At 41.4% G+C, this 22860-nt stretch overlaps 2 protein-coding genes across 2 annotated transcripts; both read right to left on the minus strand.

Annotated features, from left to right (window-relative positions):
* Positions 1–1179: 1179 nt before the first annotated feature.
* On the minus strand, positions 1180–11321 carry ywhae1 (tyrosine 3-monooxygenase/tryptophan 5-monooxygenase activation protein, epsilon polypeptide 1). Its single transcript, XM_084950222.1, has 6 exons — positions 11079–11321; positions 9492–9691; positions 8145–8251; positions 7768–7974; positions 7229–7365; positions 1180–2390 (listed from the first exon to the last, which is right to left on the minus strand). Exons 1-6 carry the CDS (start codon positions 11140–11142, stop codon positions 2338–2340), a joined length of 768 nt encoding a protein of 255 aa, XP_084806348.1. The 5' UTR covers positions 11143–11321; the 3' UTR covers positions 1180–2337.
* A 919-nt stretch (positions 11322–12240) lies between these two features.
* crk (CRK proto-oncogene, adaptor protein) lies at positions 12241–22860 on the minus strand. The gene is made up of 3 exons (XM_084950221.1): positions 22299–22860; positions 21011–21600; positions 12241–15177 (listed from the first exon to the last, which is right to left on the minus strand). The coding sequence occupies exons 1-3, from the start codon at positions 22516–22518 to the stop codon at positions 15040–15042; spliced, it is 948 nt and encodes a 315-aa protein (XP_084806347.1). The 5' UTR covers positions 22519–22860; the 3' UTR covers positions 12241–15039.

Raw genomic sequence — 22860 nt, forward strand, 5'->3', positions numbered from 1 at the left:
TTGAGTAGGTCACTCCCTAAACTTTTTTCCTTTTTGTGAGCCATTCACAGGTGGACTTGTTGGTGTGTTTCGGATCATTGTCAGGACTTTCTGGTAGAGAGCAGAATTCATGGTTCCATAAATTCCAGCAAGGCATCCAGGTCCCGAAGCAGCAAAGCAACCCCAGACCATTACACTACCACCACCATGTCTGACTGTTGGTATGGTGAAATGCTTTTTATTTTCACAAAAAGCTGTGTTACTGTTATGCCAGATGTAACAGGACACAAACCTTCCCAAAAAAGTTCAGCTCTTGTCTCATTCTCTCAGAAGATTTGGAAGTATCCACTACTCCATACGGTCCTTCAGCCGGACTCCAAGTAGTCCTGAAAAAAGCTAGTGGGAAGGACTACTCGTCCATAGTGACTACGTGTGAAGTGCAAATAATCCCAGCCTTATTTTAAGAATGAACATCACAGGAAGCAATTTGCTCATCACACACGACCCTTAATGCTGAAGATCAGTTGCACTCAGACATTCCAAGCTAGTTTCCTAGCTAACCCTGTAATGCACTTACCACCCCGTCATATTTTGATGTCATCAGCAGTCGTTTCAAACATTACCCAATTTGACAAAAACTTTATCTGGGTCTATTTTGCATCATCACCCAAAAGTTGATGAATGTAATTGACATGTTACGGTGTCTGGTTGCACTATTGAAGCAAACTGTGGCTGCTCCACTTCCTGCATCCTTGCAGTTATAGAATCGCACATATTTCACTTGGTAATCATAAAGAAATGACTCATAATACTCAACAATCATGCTTCTTGTAGGATCTCAGTATGAGCAAGTTCAGTGATAATGGTAAAGCAATTATATTCTGTAGCACAACTTGTGATGCTACAAATCTTAACCAATCGTTACACAACTAATAGTAAATGAATTTTGTGCTGTCCATGGCTGGTTCAGAGTGTAGGACCCACCCATGAAGGATGGGGTCAGATTGATTTCGTTTTTTGTGGTCATAGATTATTCATCTACACAGCTCTCCAAGTCTGTTGTCCAGTAACAGTAAGGAATCCCCGCTTCTTTCCCATTATTTTTCATTCAGGGTCTTGACAAAGACTTGACAGACTTGACCATATCCTAACATAAAGTCCCTAAAGGTGAAGTCTTGGCAACAAAATAAACACCACATGTCAGCTTATAATGTTTAATTTAGATTGTTTAATGTTAATTCCATGCTGTGTTTCAGTAAGAACAATACAGATTCCCTGTCTGTGGCTCCAGTCAGATATCCAGTAGTACAAATCAGCTCCAAGTTACACATAATGAAGCAACACAAAAAGAAACTGCAAAAGAAAAAACACCCTCTGAATGACAGAGGAGCATCGATAAAAAGCAGGGGGAAGCAGCAGAAAAGAAAAATAGAATATTAATTCTTTTTAACTCATGCAAGTACGGATCTTCTTCATTTAAGGATGGGGCCAAATTAAGTCTACTCTTTTACACAAGTTAGAGAGCTCCCAAGTTTGTTTTTCTTTTTTCAAACCACCAGCAAGAGATAAACCTTCAGAGAGCCAGAATGTGTGCACAGTTACAGTATTTCAGCACAAAGTACAGTCCAAAGACAACTACATGAACATGACAACAGAATCACTATGGTGTAAAAGTTAAGCACTTCTTTGCCCCACGTGGATATCGCGAATATTGCCAACTTCCTCTCAACTACTAAGTTAACAAAAAGGGCACTTGTACTCTTCCAAACTGCCCCTAAAAACGGTCAAATGATCTGCATGACATTTCATTAAAAACAGATAAAATAGCTCCCACAACTAATAGTCAACATTGTCAGTAATAAAAGTTAATTTCTGTAATTACATTAAGAAAAAAAAATTCTCAATACATCCAGCAACTGATAAAAATATTGAGGAAAAAAAAAAAAAAGAAGCAAAAAACAACAAAAAATACAATAATGAAACCAAAAGATAACATTTTCAGAACTGCTTGTACCAGGACAAAATAAAAGAAACAATCCAGGGACCGCTTTCTTTATCTTTGCCTTTCTAACATTGTATTTCCTGCCTCAATTAAGTGGTATTTACTTGAACGATGTCAGGGCTAATATAAAAAATAAAAAAAAGAAGAGAAAAATTAACTTGTTAACTCCGTGGCCCTGTTGGGTCTTGGAGCTACAGAGGTGGAAGAAAAGGAAAAAGGACGACAAAGAGGAAAGTGACTTGTAGATGGATGGGTGGGGCGGTTGAGGAGGAGGAAGAGTAGGAGGGAGATGAAGGTGGAGGGAGTGCAGGGGGTGGGGTGAGGGTCTCAAGTTGTTGGCTGTTGGTGGCATAGTCTCACTGGGCCTCGTCCTCAGCGTCTTGCAGTGCCTCTTTGTTCTGTTCTTCACCTGGTGGAGAGAGATTTACTGTTAGCTCCTCTTAAAAACCTCACAAGATATCATCCTTCAGTAGTGCACAAGTGGCAGGCATGTCTGACGTGACAGGTGAAACTGAACACAAACCAAAACCTTGAGGAACTGAGGAGATTATGGTGGTAGCTATTTCACTTAAGAGTTTGCAGCTTCTCTCTGAGTATTTGGCTTCCTGTCACTGCAATAACAGAAATGGTGACACTGCCCCCTTTGGACACCTTTATGTGTTCGGCGTAAGTTACCATAGTACCGAAGCGATGTAAAGAGAGTCACCTTCATGACACTGAATCACTAACCTGTTAATGTAACTTTTTCACCCTCCAAATATATGATGATAATGGAAGAGATATTCTGAATAGTCTTTCCTGCAACAGGCCCTTGTTCACACTGATATATGAACCAGGCTGGATGAGAATTATTAGAGGACTACAGGCAAGACACTCAGATGAACAGAAGGTCTGCATTTTACGGCAGCATCCAAGTAGTAGTGGTACCAATAATTTCTAATAAATGCATGCACAGTGATATTATGATTACCAGTGCATGGAACAGCGGGTTCGAATCAAGCCGACTGCAATTACTTGGTTGGTTTAATCTGCATATGCAAAACACTCATATCTTCAAATCCCTCATTTCAGCTAAATCTGACCCGTTTATCAGCCAAAGTGTTTTTAGAACTAATTGGTTGCATGCACCCTGTGAATACAATGAAAAACAAAGTGCAGTTAGCCTACCACTGCTACTGCTACAGAAACCGATTTTACCAAAGTGCCTGAAACAAGTTGAACTCCACTGAAATCTGCTTGGAGGACTTTGAGGCAGATTTTTCTTAGAGACAGATGATTTCACAAGGACTAAAGACTGACAAAAAACAAACAAACTGGTAAATAAAGAGTTAAATATCTAGAATGCAGAACAGTGTATTAGGGCAGGGCAACGTGGCCAGAAATATTTATCACGATATATATTTGAAAATTTGCGATAACGATATAACTGATGATATAATTGACGCCAGACAAAATACTTTACAACTCCACAACTTTATTAGTGCAAACCCCCCCCCCCAAAAAAAACCATCAATGTATTTTCACTTAAACGAGCAGCTGTTTTTTATGTGCATTGAAGCTATAAAAAAATTTAACAGTGCAAATGCAAATTCTTTGCTGACAGTTTAACCAGTGGAAATTGGCCAACATATCCTGAGCATAACCATGTATAATATCCACAAAACTTAAAGAGAGGTTATACACACACACAATACGGTAATATTATGTTGAAGCACAGTACGTATCACTCCGCGAGGCTCCTGACTACGGTAGCTGTAATGCTCCGACAATCCATCAAGCGGTGCGGCTTCGTAGCTTACGAAAGTCGTACTAAAACATTTTTTGACAGATTTCTGCGCGCCGTGTACCACATAAAATCGGTTCGAGGTCAGTAAGCACAACCAGAATTCATACATAAGGCACACTGGATTATAAGGGGCACTGTCGATTTTTCAGAAAATCGAAGGATTGATTTTAAGTGTGCTGTATTTTCCAAAAAACACAGTAACAGCGACGGCCCGCTAGCATGCTCAACCAAAAATTGTGCTTTGTTGTGTATCTGACGGACGAAAGCCAAACGAGTTCCACATCACTGAAGTTGCAGCATTTTTACAAACCAATTCTGGTTCATCTGTTTCATTCAACGATCCGCTTTTGCCCTTCTCATTCTCTGTCGCCGCCATGTGCGTATGAAAACAAAGGCACTGCGCATGCGCGTTTTACCCATATTCTATCGTGATATTTCATTTTCTTATCATTGCCTAACATTATACCGGTATTACCATAAACAGTATGATATGGCCCAGCCCTACAGTGCATGTAGAACTGTTTCCAGATTAGATTTCCCCCACAAACTCTGTGCTCACAGCCAAAGCTGTGTGCCTGACACGACCATATTAGGGATATCCTCTCTCACTGACATCATACAGAGTGTTGAGTAGAAAAAAAAAAAAAGTGTTTAGATGTGATTACATGCACTGACACTGAGCTGATTCTTTAAATCTTTAGCCATCCACCACTGAAAATATGAAAATATAAAATAAAGAAAAGCATAATGGGTCCACTTTAGGTTCCATCAATTTTTATTACTGTACTGTTATGTGTGGGACTTGTTTATAAAGGGGGAAAAGAAACAAAACCCCAAACACTTGAATTTTGCAACTAGCAGAAATCTGTAAAGAAAACCTGCACGCTGGATGCTAATTTTCTACAGTTTCAGGTGTTGGGTGAAATGGTGCATTTATTTCCATAGTTTAGAAACAGAGCTCAAAGTGTGTGTCTGTGTGCTGGTGGTGGGGGTGCAAGTTTTACATAAAACTCAACACCTTCAGTGTTAGCTTAGCTTAGGTTAACAAGCACCTCTAGAAGGCAATGGTTTTGGCAAACACTGCCATTTCCATTAAACTAATAATGACCCTGTTCTTGTTAGAGAACACCAAATACTGCAGCACTACTTTAAACGTAAACGTGAACATACCACTTGAATGGACCTGAATGTCTTTAAATGACTGACTGGCTATACTGGTCCATGGTGTGAAAGCATGCAAATAACATGATATAAAGCACTCTGCTTGTGCACAGGTACAACGGGGAACTACTCATCACACTATACAAACTACCTTAAGTCAAGTGAGCCAGTTACATGAGACTGTGATGGGAAGACCAAAGATTAGAGCATGTCACCAAAAGTTAATACAAGATCCAAGTGAATGGGTGAGTGAGTGGGCTGAATTATTAAACCATGAGTGAGCTAGTGCAGAGAGGTAAAAACAAGCCACACACAACACACACAGAGCAAATGTGTGGGTGAGCAACACTTACAAAGTACAGTTAACATGGGAAATGAACAGGTTTGTTTCCTTTAGGACTCTACAGCAGAGGGAATGAGAAAAAGACAAGAGAGGTGATGAGTCACTGAAATAATAATAATAATAAAAAAAGGTCTTGGTGGATGCTCTGCAGCGTAGCTGATGCATACTGCTGGAATGAAAGGAATAGAAAAAATGAATCAAAAAGGGCTGAATGATTTATTTTTTGTAAATTTCTTACACCAAAAGTTGTTGCTAGTAACAGCTGAACAGCTACAAGAAGATCGGCTATGACAGATTTACTCTGCTGCACTTTATTAATCATTGTGGGACTTGGTGAACCAAGACAAATGCTGGCTGTATCAGCTTCATGTGTCATCTGTATGCAGATGACTGCGCTCTTTACGCCTTACAAGACAGCACATCCCTCTGTATCATTTCTGAGGTTCTGGTTAGAGACCAAAACAAGCTAGTGTTGTGCCAATACCACAGGTGTTGGTTTCAGGTAACTAGCCACACCTCACTAGTTAGGCAGTAGCTTGCCAAATAGACAGCTATTGGAATCTCAACCTCCATGTTTGAGCTTATTAACACAGTGTTTTAACTTAGTGAGGCCATCTAGGTATATTAACAGCCACCCAAGTTGTGGTGACTCACTTTGTCTGCTATTTTTTTTCCCTTTTAAAGCTAAAGCGAACAACACTGTCTACAACTGATAGTCTTCTCACACTTGCCCTTTTGGCCAGCTGACCAGGTAGCTTGAACCCTCAATATCATTCAGCTGCATTTCCAGCATATCTGTCAGATCTATCTCAGCTGCACTGTCATGGACTGCAGACAACCACTGCTGCAGTCTGGAAAACTACATAAACCAGAACCTGCAGCAGCTGGAGAACCAGTCCGTGTGGCTCCACATATTACATGTGTGAGCTAAACATGTGCAATTTTACAAAACTGGGCTCAGGCACACTACTATATCTGTAGTGATGAAGTTTTCTCTGTGTGGAATTTACTTCACACAAATTCATTCAAATTTTGATTAGACTGTTGAAAACAGTTTTTCTTAAATCACTCAGCACGAGAATCTAATTCTGACACAGGAACACAGGTTAGATGGGATCCCTCCAGTTCAGCGTCATGTCAACACAGCAATTAGCCCCCCCCGCAAAAAACAAAAACTCTCTGTACCTCGACAGGCACACTGTGAGCACCTGACACAGTCCTGACAGCTACTGTTGACTTGTTTTATTTTGAAATTGACATTTGTGTCAAATTATTAACAAAAGGTGCATTACCACTGAAAAAACCCTCAGACCTATGTACGTGTTGACTGGAGGAACAACTCTCAGGGTGGGAATTTCATTGCTGACTGCTGGAAACTGACCAAGTGAGTTATTGTTTTCTGCAGCATAGTTACAGATCCTGCATTTGGGATTGTCGGGCTATGCTGCTAAAGCACAAGGCTTGGTGTGCTAGAGGAACACGTGGTCTTAGAAAAATTCCTAGATATTAGTTCTTGGGAAATCCGAGTTCCCAGAACTTTCCATCGAAAAGCACCTTCAGATTAGAGAAGACCTCTAACTTTTTTTTTTTTCTATCTGTCTAGTGTTTAAATTCTGCACAGTCTTTGAGCAGGAATACCACTCAACTTTTCAAGTAAACAAAAACAAAACGTAGCAACATGTCTGATTAGTTGTAACTGAATTGAACTGTTAGGCAGTTGATTTTCTATCAAGCCTTTTTCTATTATTTTTCGCAAGCTGTCAGTGAGACAAAAAAGCCATCAAGATGCTCACAGTACAAAGACACATTATAACAACAAATGTAAGAAAGTGTTTAGGTGAAGATGAGTGGGTTAGTGTCAGCACCTTGTCCTGGAAAAAGATCTGCATTGAGACACAGGTAGAAATACCATCATAGAAAAACACCTGATGAAATAAACACACTACAGGACTGTTACCTTCTCCCTGCATATCTGAAGTCCATAGTGTCAGGTTGTCACGTAACAACTGCATGATAAGTGTGGAGTCCTTGTAGCTTTCTTCACTCAGTGTGTCCAGTTCTGCGATGGCGTCATCGAACGCAGCCTTTGCCAACCTGAGCAAACAAACGTGTGCTGAAATCACATCATGCTTCAGACAGAAAAATCATGTTTTTACTGATTATTTTTAAGCTGCATTATGATTCCAGCTGTACGAAATCATGTATCACTGTGTGTCTGGAACTCAGTATTGGGTAAATGTGAACATAAAGTCAAAGACAATCAAGAATGGCTTATAATCTACAACATTACTGCAAAGTCTAAGTCTAATCCTCAACCTATGGGCATGAGGAGGGCGAAGGTCAACCTCAAACAGGAGTTGAGTCAGGGTTCGTCATACAGTCCACTCAGCAGTGAGGGACAGTCTTGCTGTTATGTAATATACAGACAAAAAACAAAAAACCAAACAGCTGCCCTGCGTTACAGTGACAGTGCTGCTGCAGTGATGGAGCAGTGACCTGCAAGCGCGGTCAGGTGAGTTGAGAATCTCATAGTAGAAGACGGAGAAGTTGAGGGCGAGCCCGAGGCGGATGGGGTGTGTGGGTGGCAGCTCTGACATAGCTAGGTCAGTAGCAGCTTTGTAGGCCACCAGACTGTTCTCTGCTGCCTCCTTTCTGTCGTTGCCAGTGGCAAACTCTGCCAGGTACCTGTGGTAGTCACCCTTCCTGCAAGTGGAAGGAAACAAAGAAACATTTTACATGTTATTTCCTGTGAAGTGTTCCTGACAACGGTTTCCTGTGTCGATAAATACCCCAGCCCAAAAAGATAGCTGTACTTGATGACCAACCAGAGGAAGTTACTGTATTTATCTGATAATTAACATCAAGACTCTTACATTTTGTTGTAGAAGACCTTCGACTCTCCTATCTTAGCAGATGGCAGTAGGTGCCTTTCAAGTGCTTCCAGAATTTCATTACAGATGTTCTTCAGCTCCTTCTCCACCTGTTGATAAAAAACACACTGATTCAGTGATCCTCTTCCTCTGACACAATCTCCAAGTATCAATTTGGATTCCTGCTCCTGTGTAATTTCAGAATCCAGTATGAGAAATTCTGCCCGTTTCTGCAAAGGTTCACGTTCAAGATCCATCAAGATCAAAAAAGGATCCAATAACTTGGGACAACAAACATATCTGTGGTCTCTTTAGGACCTTTATCACTCCCTTTAAACTCCCTGCTAACAACATTTGTAATATCTTTAATATTTGACATTTATTAATCCAATTAGGATGTTGCTCAACGCTTATCAGAAGCTCAAGAGTGTTTCCCCACACGAGCAGGCCACCCAAGTACACTCAAGCATTTTTGACTTTTCTTTTATCCCTTTGAAAAACGCGACACCATCAGCAGCCATTTTTCTTGCACAGACAGCCTCCGTACTCCTATTCTGTTGCTGCTGACCAAACAGTCTCACTGTCCATCAATACTACTCAACCGCTTTTCCACTGAGTCTCTTATCCCACCAAATAACTGGCTCCAACTCCACCCTCTGGGACTGCAGCTTGGAACTGGAGTCTACACTTATCTCCTATTTATTTGTAACACAGTAATTAGTTTGTAAAATATTTGCAGAGAAACTTATAACTGGTATTATTTAATAATTCCCACATGTGCATGCACATAGCAGCCCATTCTTCACCACAAACAGAAACTAAATCTGTGGGAAACACTGCCATATTTGTAAACCGATTCCCTTCAACCTTTATTTAAACTCCAACCTAACAACCTCTTTAATGGACCACTTAGAGTAGCTTTAATATTTGATATTTACTAAACAATCAGGATGTTGCTCAAAGCTTATCGAATGGCGTGCCAGTGATAAGAAATGTGTCTGCCAGGGACTTAGAGAGCTACTAACAAAATCAAGGTGTACTCTCCCTGAATCCAATTATGTCATTGACTGCAGTCCAAGTGCCTCTCCCATCTCTGACACTCTCTGGCCTCTCCCATTATAACAGCAGCTCTTATTTCCCTTCATAAAAAAGGCAAGAGTGGAGGACTTGCCAACTATGACTCAGATGCAGTCTGTCCAGTAGCTGCTCAGAGTGTGCATCACTAATGTGTGTTTGTGATCTCGCACTAACACAGCCGATCTTTATAATGAGAACACATTCTGGATACTGAGACATTACAGAACAATCTAAAACAGAAATCTAAGCTTGAGCCTTTCTCGAGTGCTTTACCTTTTGCCTGTATTCCCGGATCATCTTCAGTTTCTCTTCTCCGCCCTTGTTCTCTTCCCTCTGTTCGATACTGCTGATTATCCTCCAGGAGGCTCTCCGAGCTCCGATCACATTCTTGTAGGCCACTGATAGTAGGTTCCTCTCCTCCACTGTGAGCTCCACGTCCATGTCTGCCACCTTCTTCATAGACTCCACCATCTCTGTTAAAAGAAATGCCCAGGATTTGCCAACAGTTTTATTTTTGTCATGTCTCTTGAGAGTATGCCTCATTGGCAACATTGTCAACCTAAGTGGCATAATCTGACGTGCTTCACAAATTCATGGGTTTCGGGCTGATAATCATAATAAATGAAACAGTCGGACGCCTGGCAAACCGTGCCCAGAGATGACATGCAAGAAAGGGCATTGATGTGAGGTGACAGACAGTGTTAAATAGTAAATGCTGAGGCAGTTTCTTCTATCTCTGGCACCAATCCAACAAACACACAGACATAAACTGGTTACTAGCTTAAGCGATAAGCAATGCACTTCTCAGTTTAAGCTGTGTGCCATCATTTACCGCTGGGGAGGGGTTTAACCCTTTGAAAGTAGGTTAAACGGATAGTACGGATGGAAAAGTGGCTGATGTAATTTAGCAAACATCTGACTCCCCGCCCCTCCTCGCCTCACCTTAAAATATGAAACCTTCAAAGAAAAAAGAAAAAGGAAGAAAAAAGAAACCTTTACCTGACATGTTAAAATTTCATTAAGCTGAAGAGTGATCGAATAGATTTGCATTAGCCAGTAAACCATTTAGCCAGTAAACCATAAATCTCTCTGCAAATACACTCGGTTCAAATCCCGTGAATGAGTCATGGTACATTCACTTAACGTTACTGAGCAACGTGTGACCGGGTGGCAAAGGCAGTCGTCTAAAAACAGCCTGTACACGGCCTGTAATGGTATGACAGTGTTATAGGAGTGCACCGGGGAGAGGAAGAGGGGGTCGTTTCTGCCAATCGATCTGTCCAGCTTGCTTGCATGGGAACACCCCACGAAGTGAACATCTGACCTCCCACTCCCTGCTAATACACATTGGTTTCAAGGTGCCAATCCTCCTAGTATCTGCAACAGAATGGCGTAAAAGTTGCCAGGTCAATAAACGGAGTCAGTTATAAGCAACGAGTGCTGCTTATACCGAAAAGAAGCACTGGCTCATGTGTAAAGTTACACAGCTAGCTGGTGCAGGGGAGGCAACTCCTGACAGCTCACGCTCCACTAATCCGCCATTTTGTTGTAGCCCCTTCGCTAATGCTAACCAATATCTGTGACATCCGCTCACTTTCCTCAGAACAAACAGGTTTCGTGCTCGCGAACTGTTTTAATACAGTAGTACTGTCACCGGACAAAAAGCCATATGTCTTGGCCAATAAACAGTTGGAAATCTGCGATGGTAGCCGCATTAGCCATGTAGCCTGCCGCGGCTAGCGTTGAGCTACACAGCAAAGCGGTGTTCGGTTAAGGTTAGCTAGCACAGTAAAAAAAAAAAAAAAAAATCCCATCGGCGAACATGTCCCACTCCAAGCCGGCCCAGAGATGGTGCCTTACCGTCATATCGCTCTGCCTGCTCGGCAAGTTTCGCCTGATAAACTAGATCCTCTCGCTCTCCCATTGTGTATCAAGATACAGGTAGCGTAGCAAAAGGGCTAATCAAAGTGACAGATCGTTAGTGCAAAACACAGTGGTGATGTGCCAGCCCTGTCTGTGGCTCCTTCAAACCAACTGGGTCGATGAGTGCTGTTCCGCCCCACCGGCAGCGCTGGGATGGAGTAAAGATGGCGACCAGCTTCATCCGGGTACTGCGCATACGCACAAGACTCACCGACTCCGATGCTTCCTCCTCTATTGTTTTTTTTTTTCTTTTTTTGAAGAGAAAAGCAAGAAAAGCAAGAGTAATAACGATAAATGCAGGCGTTGAATCACATCTACGGTATAGTGTGTTAACACCACCAGTTTCTGTTCCTGGTCTATGATATTTATAGCGGTGCAATTCTGTATTTTTTGAACTACATACATAATGCAAAACGTTGCTTGTACTCCAAAATACAGGACAGCATCATTAGACTGTGGAGCTCAAAGTGTGCCACAGAAAATTCTCAACGTAACAGACAATATGTTTCTCCTTTATTTTACCTCAACATTTTCACAGATATTAACACACTTTAACATTTCAAGTAAGGTTTGAGAAGGGATAATAATAGCCGTGCTCATTAGAGCAGACCAATCCCAAAATATCAACAGTATCGATACCAACACTGGTATTACTATCTGATCAATACTAGCGTGACAAGAGCAATATTCTGTTAGCGTTTTCTAAGTCTTCTAGAGGTATTTGTAATACTCGCCATGTATTTACTTGGTATTGGATCGATACTAAAATTTGCAGTATTGCACAGCACTACTGCTTACAAAGTAATGTTCCATTTTATTGTAAAATGTTTTTTTAATTGTCAGTAGCAACAGTTGGTCTTGAGCAGCAGTCATTACTGTCATTTTTTTGTGCGAACTGAAATGTACATATTGATTAAAAGTCTGTGTTCTAGCTTTAAGTGTTTGCCATTCACACTAGTGTAAATAAAAAGTTGAAGGTATAGCTCGAAAAGCCAGCATTAAAATACAGGTTAGTCTCCTTCCACGTTTTTTGGAAGTGATGGTTGACTCAAGATGTAGGTAGTTTACCATCATATACAAATCTAACACACAAAACGAGTCATTTGTCATGGGTTTGACTTTATTTACTAGTATATTAACACATTACATGCTACAGAAAATAAAAAGGTAATTTGTCTTGAAAGAATATAGTGTTATAATAAAATGGCACATTTTGATATTAACACAATTACCACTGCTGTTTTGCCACCCCTTCCTTTGCATGAAAGGAAATGAATGACTTCATGCAGGGCTACTAAAAAAATACTTCTTGGTGGTTTCATTGGCAACACAATTTATAAAGGTAATGATTTATGTAGCTAAGCACCTGCCATAGGCAGTATGAGTGACATAGAAGTCAGATTTGATCAAAATTACAGATAAAAATGAACCATATCAGAAAGCTGGCAGCAAAGATGAATGCAATTTCATCGACCGGATTATCTTTTAGTAATATCTTTAAATAGGAAATATTACAGTATTGAAGCTGGATATGGCCGACACAAAAATGAAATCTGAAAGCGAGACTGAAGATATTGGGCAGAACTATGAGGACAGAGAAGCAAAGAGTAATGTCAATCTAAAGAGCACAAATATCAATGCAGAATGGATCAGATAAAATCTAATTTCATCTCCTTTAATCTCAAACACTGGAGGATTTCACTTTCAGCATGGAGCCCCCTTCTGAATGCTGTCACAGTGCCACCTAAGGGCTGCTCAAGGAGCTGGCCAGAAACACTGTACCATGGCATCTGAGAGGAACCCTTCACATGGAAGAGAAATCAAGTTCTCACAGATCAAATTCAAAGTTGAGCAGGTTAACTCTGGTAAAGATTTAAGCCGCACACCCAGCCTGCTTCAATCCAAGCCAGTCTGCATTTTGATAAATGACGGGGATGATTGTCAGGTGTCAACAAGTAAAACCGATTCAATTTCACAAAGAGAGGGGGGAAAAGGCAATCTAGACCACTACTTAGAATGTGGGAAATAAAGAAAACAGAGAGAGGAATAAAGCAGTAAAGCAGATTTGGCTTGTGCATTGTAACTTAAAGGGCTTTAAATTAAAGACTGACAAAAAGGATTAACTGAGGAAGCACAAATGAAACAAAGGCCCATAAGCCTGAGGATTAAAAGAGCACACTGGTGGAAGATGGCAACAACATAGTTAAAAGGTTAAAAACAAAAAACGGCCAGGGATCAAATATTTCCACCACTTTCTCTTTTCTTGGACACACTTGACAAGATCTGAACACAGTCAGTTCTGTTACAGTAAATCCTGTGAGCTGAATGGAGAGCACTAACATGTAAAGACAGTACTAACTAGTATAGTGGACAGCCTACATTCACTCTGTTCAATCATGTACATCACACGCAGAATGAGAACACCTTGGCCCTTGTGAGGGGCTTGGGTGGGGGGCAGACGTGCCTCCCCCAAAAGTCAGTTCGTTCATTTTGCACCCTTCACTCCCTCCCAACATGCAGCAGTAAAAAGTGTTTCGCCCCTTGGTACTAAACCAGCTATGAAGAGAACTACAAAATAACAAAAACAAACAAACAAACAAAAATAAATCAATGTTTATCATGTAATGATAATCACATAGTACGTCATTTCATAACAGTATGTTCTTATTTTTTCTTACAAAAAAAAGACTACTTGGTGGTACTTGGTCATAGGTGATTGCTGGATAGGTAATTGAAGTGAGAGAATGTAGTGTTGCCTTTATCGCCTCCACCTCCTTGACAGTCTCGCAGCTTCTCTGCTTGGCTGCTGGGGCTAGAACTATGGCTATAGCTACATGAAGTTGCTCCGAGCGGCTGGTCTTCACTCAGTTCTCCGTTTGACACCAGGCAGGAGGGTAAAGTGAGTGTTGGACTGGGTCTTCTCCTCGAGAACAGCAAGCCTCCAAAACCGAGCTCAATCATTTCCCACGGAGATCAGTTAAATCTCTTTTCTAAAATGTTGCTGCTGTATTTGATCACACTGGAGTTGTGGGTAACACAGAATAGTGCTGCATTCATGTCCAATATGAAGGAAAATGTAGAAGAAAAGAAAATAATGGAGCCATGTTTGACTGTGCTGCTCTGATCAGGCTTAGCATCAAGATCAGAAAATGGAAGAGGCGATGTCCAAAGGTTAGCACGTGCACAGTCTTCTTTGTTTAATTCTAAACTTCAAAGAAACCTGATCAGTGTGTAGCTGTTTTCCTTCTCCTTCATGCTAACTGCAACCAGCTGATTTAGCTAAGCTAACTATCTCCACCTTCATATTCACCGTGTGGAAATGAGAGGGTTGCCTACTGTCCTCTAAGACTAAGCACATACAAAACCGGGATTGCTGCTGGATTCCCATCTGACATCAATGCAGCACAAGTGACCCCACAGTGTTCCACAATGACAGATGAAGAAACAACAGCAGTTATCTACAGGCTCCGACACAGAAAGAGGAAGTGGTTGAACTCTGCGCCGAGGAGTCTCCCGAGGAGTGAGTGTTGATAATGTGTCTACGATGGAGGGAAGGTTCTAAAGGGTGTCGCCTAATCCACAGAACAGGCGAGTCACTTTGTATCTGTTTCACTGTAGATGACTGAATTCGGTCTGTCAGTAAGTGAGGGCAGGTGGGGGATGCGCAGGGTAACTGTGACTACGTAAGAGGCTAGAAATGGAGGGTATGTGCATTACAAGTCTAGTGAGGGCCAGTTTTGTTCTCAGTGATTCTCTGAAACTGTACTTGGTGCAGATAAAAGCTGGAGCTGTGAGGTGAAGTGGGGAGAGGACGTAGAATGAGGCAAAGGTAGGGAGGGGAGGAGGGGCGAGGAAGGGTCTACCACTAGTGTCCAGGTAGAGGCCCGGTGGTCCGCTCTCAGCTGAGCTCGTCCTCGGCATTGTGCTGGTCCAGCAGTTTGACATGCGTGAAGGGAAAGTGGCCGCGCTTGCCTTTGCATTCCCCCTCCCATTGGCCGTTCACGTTGATTTTGGTCACCTTCACCATGTCCCCCACCTGCACAGGAAGAGAGGAGAAACTATGAGACACAAGCTCAATCCAACTGTCCTCTCAAAAACCACCATGTCACATGCAGTTGCATTCATCATTAGAGTTTCTTAGCAGTAACTGTAATGATGAACAACCAGACTGACTCAGATGCTTGGAAAAACATTTGAAGCAAGCAAGAGATGCGAGTGATCTGTAGGCGAGGGCTTGCTGCTGGGTGAAGTAATGCATGATTACAGGTGACCTGCACAGGGAGGGGAGTGTCCTGTGTCACTGAACCTGCGCAAACAAAGAGCAGCAGACAGTTCCAAAGTTCAAGTCTGTGAAGGCGATGACTTAACGGCATAAGATCTATCTGATAACATTTACCAGACAGGTGCAGCTGTGTCAAAGAATTTGCAGGACAGGTTTTTATATCCCGGATGTGAAGCCTCTGAGAGGTATTGCGCTCTGTGCACCCAATACTGCTGCTTCAAATAGGTAATGCAGTTTAGCCAGTTTTATTTATCCAGGTAGCTGAAAAGTCTCTACAATTAATTGTCACGAGTTATTATTTTTTTGTATCAGAAGTAAGGCGATTGAACACCTGGCATTGTTTTTGATCATTATTTGTTCCACAAAATGTGAGAAGAGGGTTTAAAAAAAACAAGAAAGAAAAAAAACTCAGGTTGCTGGTTTTGTCCCACCAGCAGTATGCAGAGCCTGTTGGAAGATATGAGTAATAAAGGAAGAGGAACTCCTGGAGACAGTTTTCATACTGTACCATTACCAGGTCTCAGACAAATAGTGCATCAATAGACTACACACAACTCTTCATGAGCAAACACTGGCAATAGTGGATATAATAGCTATCATCACTACTGCAAAACAGACAATTAGTACAGTTCTTGACATTTAAAAGTGTGCTTATGCCTACAGTGAGCAACTACTGCACCACAACTACTTGAACTGGTTTGTAACAACATGCATTCATGTTAAATTCTGGTCTACAACATTTGAGTAATACTGATATCTTTTAAAAAAAAATTTAGTTAAGGCATCTGGGTTGTGGAATTAAGTACCACAAAGCATCAGTGGGTGCAGTACTTTTTAGCATTTTAAGTATGGCTTACAAATGTGGTTAAAAGATTCTCATTCTTGTTGCCATCAACTTGTGTGAGAGTGATACTTGTGGTTAGAAATGTCTTGCAGTGATGAAATGCTTGTTATCTTTGCTTTTGGCATTGTGCTCTAGCTGTAAAACCATTAAGGGCGTTTCACTGTGTGAATCCATGTGCTAGCTTTGAGTTACCACAAGTTATTGCTATCATTTAGCAATACTGGTGCATCATGAAAAGCCTGCACCCAGGAACTACAGATGGAAAGTTTCTTTTAGCTATATCTAGTGCATGTATTGCAAATAAATTAATTAATCAAAATTTTACTTGGATGATCATTAAGCTGTTTGAAGACTGTGTAGCACAGCGGTCCCCAACCCCCGGGCCTCGGACCGGTCCGTGAGTCTTTTAGTACCGGGTGGCGAGAGTTGAGGCTCAGGTGTGAAATGTATAGTTTTCAGGGTTTTTATCAGTTTTCAGCGTTATTTTGTTATCGTTTTTATCATTAACTCGGTTTTCCTGGGTCTTTTCACGTGTGTTATGAATAAATCTTTTTTTCGGTACCGGTACTAGTTTTATTTTGTTGTATTTATCCGCAACACCTTAAAGGCCGGTCCGTGGAAATATTGTCGGGCATAAACTAGTCCTTGGCGCAAAAAGGTTGGGGACCGCTGGTGTAGCACACGGTTTACAGATTTTAATCTTTTAGATTTTTTTAGATTTAGATTTTCTCCCTTTTCAGTTAATTAAACTGATTACTTTTTACTTAATAATGTAACTTTACTGAACTAATTTCTATTGAATGTTGTGCACCATATTTGCACTTGTTCACTAATCCTGTAGTATCCAGTGTGGGCGTGCATGGCAAGTTCTAGGATGGCAGTTGATGTTAGCTAGAATATTCTGCATGTTATTTCATACTGAGCCGTTTTATCTTTACAGTTCAGTTACTTATGCTGCGTTTTATTTCCCTTAATGGTAGAGGCTGTGGCACTATGGGTGCAGTGGCTTAGTGGGTTTATGATCACCATCGTTTGCAGAATGATCCTCTTCACACTGACTTTTAAGTGGATTATCACGCTCTATAAAAGCATTACAAAAGTAATGATTAATGATGTCATTTATTATCACTATTTCCAGTATGTAATAGATAGGTAAACGATTACCTATCTTCCTAAGACAAAGGTTGGTTATGAAAACATTCATTAGTTGAAAATACTAGTGTTTACATAAAAAGGACTTTACTGAGCACATTTAAATGCCAATTCCATCCATTTAAACATATTAAAGCTTTAACTTGAGTTCTGTGTACATTCAGTGTAGTCCCTGCAGTAAGGACTACAACTACAAGAGTTTCTTGTTTTGTTTTTTATGTTAATGACGATGATGATGTACTGATGACGTAAAAGCAGGTGCAGGCAACGGCAGACTAGCTGAGCTGGTGAAGAATAGTTACTGCTTTCAACCACAATGGCCAACAAAGTACTTGCGGTTGTAGTAGGAGGGGAATGCTATGAGGTTTTAGTATTATGATCAGTCTGCCTCCCTGCACACAACTCTAACCTTGTTACTAGGTCAACACACTTCAAACACAAAAAGCTCAAGGTATCCAACAACAGTAAGATACCTGAATGATCCTAAAACAGAGTAGTGCCAAATGGAGGAGGTAAAAGGTATTTCTGGTATTTCTGGTAAAGATATTTTAAATCTTCATAATTTAAAAAAATTAAAAACAGCACATTATAAATATTTTAAATCTAAGGCAAGATATTGACATTATTGTCTAAATTACACCTAAATAAAATAATCCACGTTCTGGTCTGAACAAATTGAATTGATAGCACCAGTGCAGCCAGTCGGATGTTCGTCTGGATCTCTGGAACTGACCTAAAAACAAGTTTGTCACATCTGCAATTTATAAGACATTTCAAAAATAAGAAAGAAACTTTGTATTAAGAAATTATATAATCCCACAGACTGCTGTAGCAGAGGCTGCACAGTGACACTGGATGTTTTGTATCTTATGAATACAATCAATACACTATAATTCGTAACGAGTCACAAGTATGATGCATGGACTGTAAATCAGGAACAGCTTGGGTTCTTATGTTTTTCAGGTCTTCTCCATCAAACCACTTTATATTTGTCCCACTATATATTTTATAGTTCATGTCCACATTAATAAGAGAATAGCAACATATATTCTCTTTTGAGAACTGGAAGCTAGAGATTATTTCCAACATGTGCCTGAAAAAACTTTAAATACTTTTGTCTTTGTCATGTAGAAAGACAGCATAAAGTCAAAGGGACTCTGCTTGCATGACTTAGTGTTGCTTGTGGGTGTCATTATTTAAAACTACTTGGCAGGTCACTCGCTCACAACACTGCTGCGTTATGAAATGGTTCCAGGGTTTTAACAGAGCAAAGGTAAATGTTTATCCAAAAATTCTGCTGAGCAATGGATTCGCAATAGTTTATTACCAAGTCCCCTTATTATTCTTTTTGTTTTCTTTCATTTACATATAATGGCTCTGTATCAGTAAAATTTGAACTGAGGTTTAGCTGAGGACATCCATAAACATTATAAGTGTAAAACACGCTTACTAGAATTTATTTCAAACTTCATACAAAAGTCTTTGCTGGTGATGAAAGCTTCTAGAAGCCTCCTGTATGGAGAAACTAGTCAGATGTATTTCTCAGGTGTGATTCTGTCTTCAAATCCTGAAGGTTCTGTGAGCCTCTTCTATGAACTCTGCCATGCCTTTCCATAGATTTGTAGTTGGGTTGAGCTCAAGTGATTGGCTGGGCCATTCTAGCAGCTTTATTTTCTGAAACTAACTGAGAGTTTCATTGGCCGTGTTTCATTTTCTTCCTTAAACATCCACCCTTGTTTCATTCATATGTTTTGCAAGAATAATGTTGTGAAGGTCTTGAGGGAGCTCGCTGGTTTTACCCATCATGAGATGGTGCTTGTGTGACACCGTTTTGTAATGCATCAGTTGGGACTGAACTAGCTGATATTAATTTCCATTAAGCGGGAGGATTGCTTTCTAATTACTGATAGATTTCAGCAGCTGTCATGACTTTCCGTGCCTTTCTGCACTTCCCTTTCTTCATGTGTTCAATACTTTTTCCCCGTTTCCATTTCTCATTATTGAACATAACATAATTTATAGACATCTACGGTTTGTTTTCTTTGCATGTGTGGATTGGATGGGTTGTTACCAACATCTGGTGGGAATTTCATGTCAGTAGCACCTTAAGAAATATATTTACATAGAAAATTGGTGACATGTTCAATATTTATTTTACCTGCTGTATATAGTCAGACTCTTGTCTGCTGTCTTTGATGTGTTTAATAATAAAACGAATGCTTTCACTATCACTGTGACATTTCACAGTTCAACTGATATGAAAGTTTTATGCAAATGAGGGTTAGTGTTTAAGAGAGGTGAAAATTCTTTAGGAACTGATTACAATGTAGTAAAATATTAAATATTAGTATTGAGACATGCTAATTTAAAGAATAATAGGAATAATTAGCAGCTGCAGCGCCGAACTGAGTCCACGGCTACTGGAATTACACATGTTCTCGGTAACATACCTACTACCTTTATCTCCAACTATATGGACTTCGACCTTTATGATGACTCAAGCTTAAGTACATTTCTATAATAAACTCCAGCGACAATAACATCTCTGTGAAGCTGACAGGTTTTGTGCCTCGGAATTGAGAAAACAAGTGAATAACCAGAGTCACATGAAGCAGGATTTAAATATTGCAAATTAACTGCTCAAGATAAACAGTGATCTTTACCATCAAGGAAATGTAAGCTAATAATTAACTGTCCAGTACTGCCGATGATGAGTAACTGATGGCCAAACAGAGTGGCGAAAACACATTGTCTCATATGGGCCTAACCCAGAAAGGTCCTCCACAGGTGGGAGTGGCAGAATCCAGTTCATACAAAGGATGTCTCTGTCATATGCGAAAACAAATTTCAAGTAAATCGAAGCTATTTTTCTGGCTGCTGAACAAGCCAGAGAAATAGCTTGTTCATCAGAATGAAAAGCAAAATGTGGGTAGAGGTGTCTTTAGCCATCCAACAGCAGAGGAGCGGAGACAGAGCACGCTCAGTTTAACCTCCTAGTCCCATTTGTGGCTCAGCTGGACTCCTGGCTTCACAGAGACCAGAGGAAATGGTCCTGTTCCCAAACACAAACTATTTCCTTCCCCAAATGACATGCTCCGTGGGAGCCCCGCTCTCACTTCCGGACAGTTTAACAGCCCAGCCGCCGTGAGCAGCGAGCAGCACTTAATGGCAGTCATACTTTGAGTCTCCTATTTAGGTTCAAAACTGGGGGAAAGCGCAAACACTCGTCAACTGACTAGAGCACAAGTCTACAAGGAAGAAGCCAGGGTATTAATAACCACTGTGTAGAGACTTGCAGGTCAGTCTGTAATGGTGCTGGATTGATTTCAGCAGAGAAATTAAAAGAGCAGATTAACTACAGAACCTAAAAGAGAGCTGCTTAATCACTTTCTGACCTTGATTACTCTTCACCCAGCTCAACAAATAATGAGGAAGAACTGGCCAAAAGCACAATGGGGAAAGAGAGCCAAAGAATGTGAGTTCAATCTCGATAAGCTAAAAGGGCTGGATCTACATCCGTCTTCCTAACTATCTCCTAGCTTCCAGTGCATGTTATAAGGAGAAAAAAAATACTCATACAGCCATATTTACCTCTAGAGCCAGGGCTGTCTTGTCATAGGCATTAGGCACCCTCTTCTGTATTGCCCTGGCATAGACAGGTCCGTTCTGGAGGTTTGGGAGGGGTGTGGGTTGGGCGTACTGGCTGGGGTCTCCCAGCAGTGGAGCGCCAGACGGTCCTGCAGAGCCGTCAGAGTTCCCCAGCATCCCCATCCCACCAGGTGCAGCACCAGACATGCTAGACCCCGCCACCGAACTGGGGGATGCTGGTCGGTACTTCTCCACGTACGGCACTGGGATCATCCCTGTGCGACCTTCCGAGTTCTGGGCGTTCCACCACTGCTCCTCTGGTTTCTCAAGAACTCGGAGGATATCACCTTTCCTGAATGGGAGATCCTCGTCGTCGTTGCCGGGGAAATCAAAAAGTGCCCGAACATACTCATCCTCCAGGCGTGGTGGGGGGCCTCCACCGGGGCCAGCACTCATGAAAGTGGGGTGCTTAGATTTGTTGATGGGTTCTATTAAGGTGGTGGTATCCAAGTAGTGGATTTTATAGAACTCTAGCAAAGCAGGTAGTGCATCAAACTCCTGGTCACCGATACGGAACCTTGGATGGGCCAAACCTGGAGAAAAAGAGGGAGGGCAGGTAAAAGGTGAAGTTAGAAGCAGAAAAATGAAATCATTACTCACCCGAAACACTCCTTTCCTTATCTATTAGTGTTCACATCTGGGAAATCTAAAGGCAGCCTATTTATGTACACAAGTATGATGGTGATGATTTCCAACATGACCAGGAAGTCTTTCAGTTTCCTTATTTTACATTTTTCTCATACATGTCGTGTTTCTTCCAGTAAGTGTTCTGGAAAATGCATGAGGGAATACAACAATTATTGTGGGAGAAGACAACCAAGCAGACGCTTTTTTCAGATCAAAGCCTGCCAAAATCAGTCTATGAGAGACCCCCCCCTTCTTTTTTAAGGTGATTTGCTTCCAGTTTAACAATTTGGCTTATATAATGTTACACCGGGCCTGACTTGCACTGATACTGTGCGCTATTTAAGAACGCATACCGCCCACTCCGGAACCTATAGACACACAAACCATCAATTTGTGATTTCTTAAAAACAGTGTGTTGCATAACGCACAGAGAATTGTCCGTCTGAGCTAACGTCAAACTGAAACATGTTTCAGTGTGTCTGGCCTGCCAGGAAAATGTACTATTGCGCATCTTCTTTGGTGCAAGTCATGCAAGAATGGTCACATCAGCATCTCCTAATATCAAGCCTCCCCCCACCCCGTACCCCCAGCTCTGCTAGCTTACCTGGACCAGATTGTCGGTTGTTGCTGATGCTGTTAATTATATAATGCGAGACTTTGGAGTTCTCTGACACCGAAAGCACGTAGTCGCCGGGGCTGGTGATGGAGTCCCGAACCAGAAACACGCCATGCCTCTGCCCCTGCAACAGAGACACAGCCTCCTGTCTGCTCAACCGACCCCAGTACCAACTACCACGGTCCTCCGCGTCAAAATTTCCAGCCATGATAACCACTCCAAAGCCGAGGCTTCACCGGGCCTTCCCTGCTCTCCCTCCCGTTATCCACAGGCAGAGCGTTCAACTCATACAAAAACTTTAGCGCCTAGAGCACGTTTAGTAAACAGGCGACATCCGCAGCTGGCCGTTTGGGCATCAATTCTCCGACACTGAAGCTCAAGCACCTAATAAAAAGGGACTCTGGCTCGGTTTGTGCTCAGAAGTCAGCTCTGTCCGTCCTATTATACGTTTTAACGCCACAAATCCTGCTACAATCCAGCCGCCGATGACAACTAACTTCAAAAACTGAAATGGCGGATACGCGAAAACAAAAAAAGACCCTTCTCACCG

Source organism: Perissodus microlepis, chromosome 14 (genome assembly GCF_051167445.1).
Source record: "Perissodus microlepis isolate ML-2025 ecotype Zambia chromosome 14, ASM5116744v1, whole genome shotgun sequence".
Classification (NCBI taxonomy): domain Eukaryota; kingdom Metazoa; phylum Chordata; class Actinopteri; order Cichliformes; family Cichlidae; genus Perissodus; species Perissodus microlepis.

Excerpts from the sequence above, each read along its gene's own strand:
- ywhae1 (XM_084950222.1), bottom strand. The coding sequence starts at position 11,142 with ATGGGAGAGCGAGAGGATCTAGTTTATCAGGCGAAACTTGCCGAGCAG. Across the intron at positions 9,692-11,078 it reads GCAGGCAGAGCGATATGACG|AGATGGTGGAGTCTATGAAG; the intron begins GTAAGGCACCAT and ends TTCTTTTAACAG. Across the intron at positions 7,366-7,767 it reads TCACCTGACCGCGCTTGCAG|GTTGGCAAAGGCTGCGTTCG; the intron begins GTCACTGCTCCA and ends TTGTTTGCTCAG.
- crk (XM_084950221.1), bottom strand. The coding sequence starts at position 22,518 with ATGGCTGGAAATTTTGACGCGGAGGACCGTGGTAGTTGGTACTGGGGT. Across the intron at positions 21,601-22,298 it reads CAACCGACAATCTGGTCCAG|GTTTGGCCCATCCAAGGTTC; the intron begins GTAAGCTAGCAG and ends CTTTTTCTCCAG. Across the intron at positions 15,178-21,010 it reads AGACAGCCCTGGCTCTAGAG|GTGGGGGACATGGTGAAGGT; the intron begins GTAAATATGGCT and ends CTTCCTGTGCAG.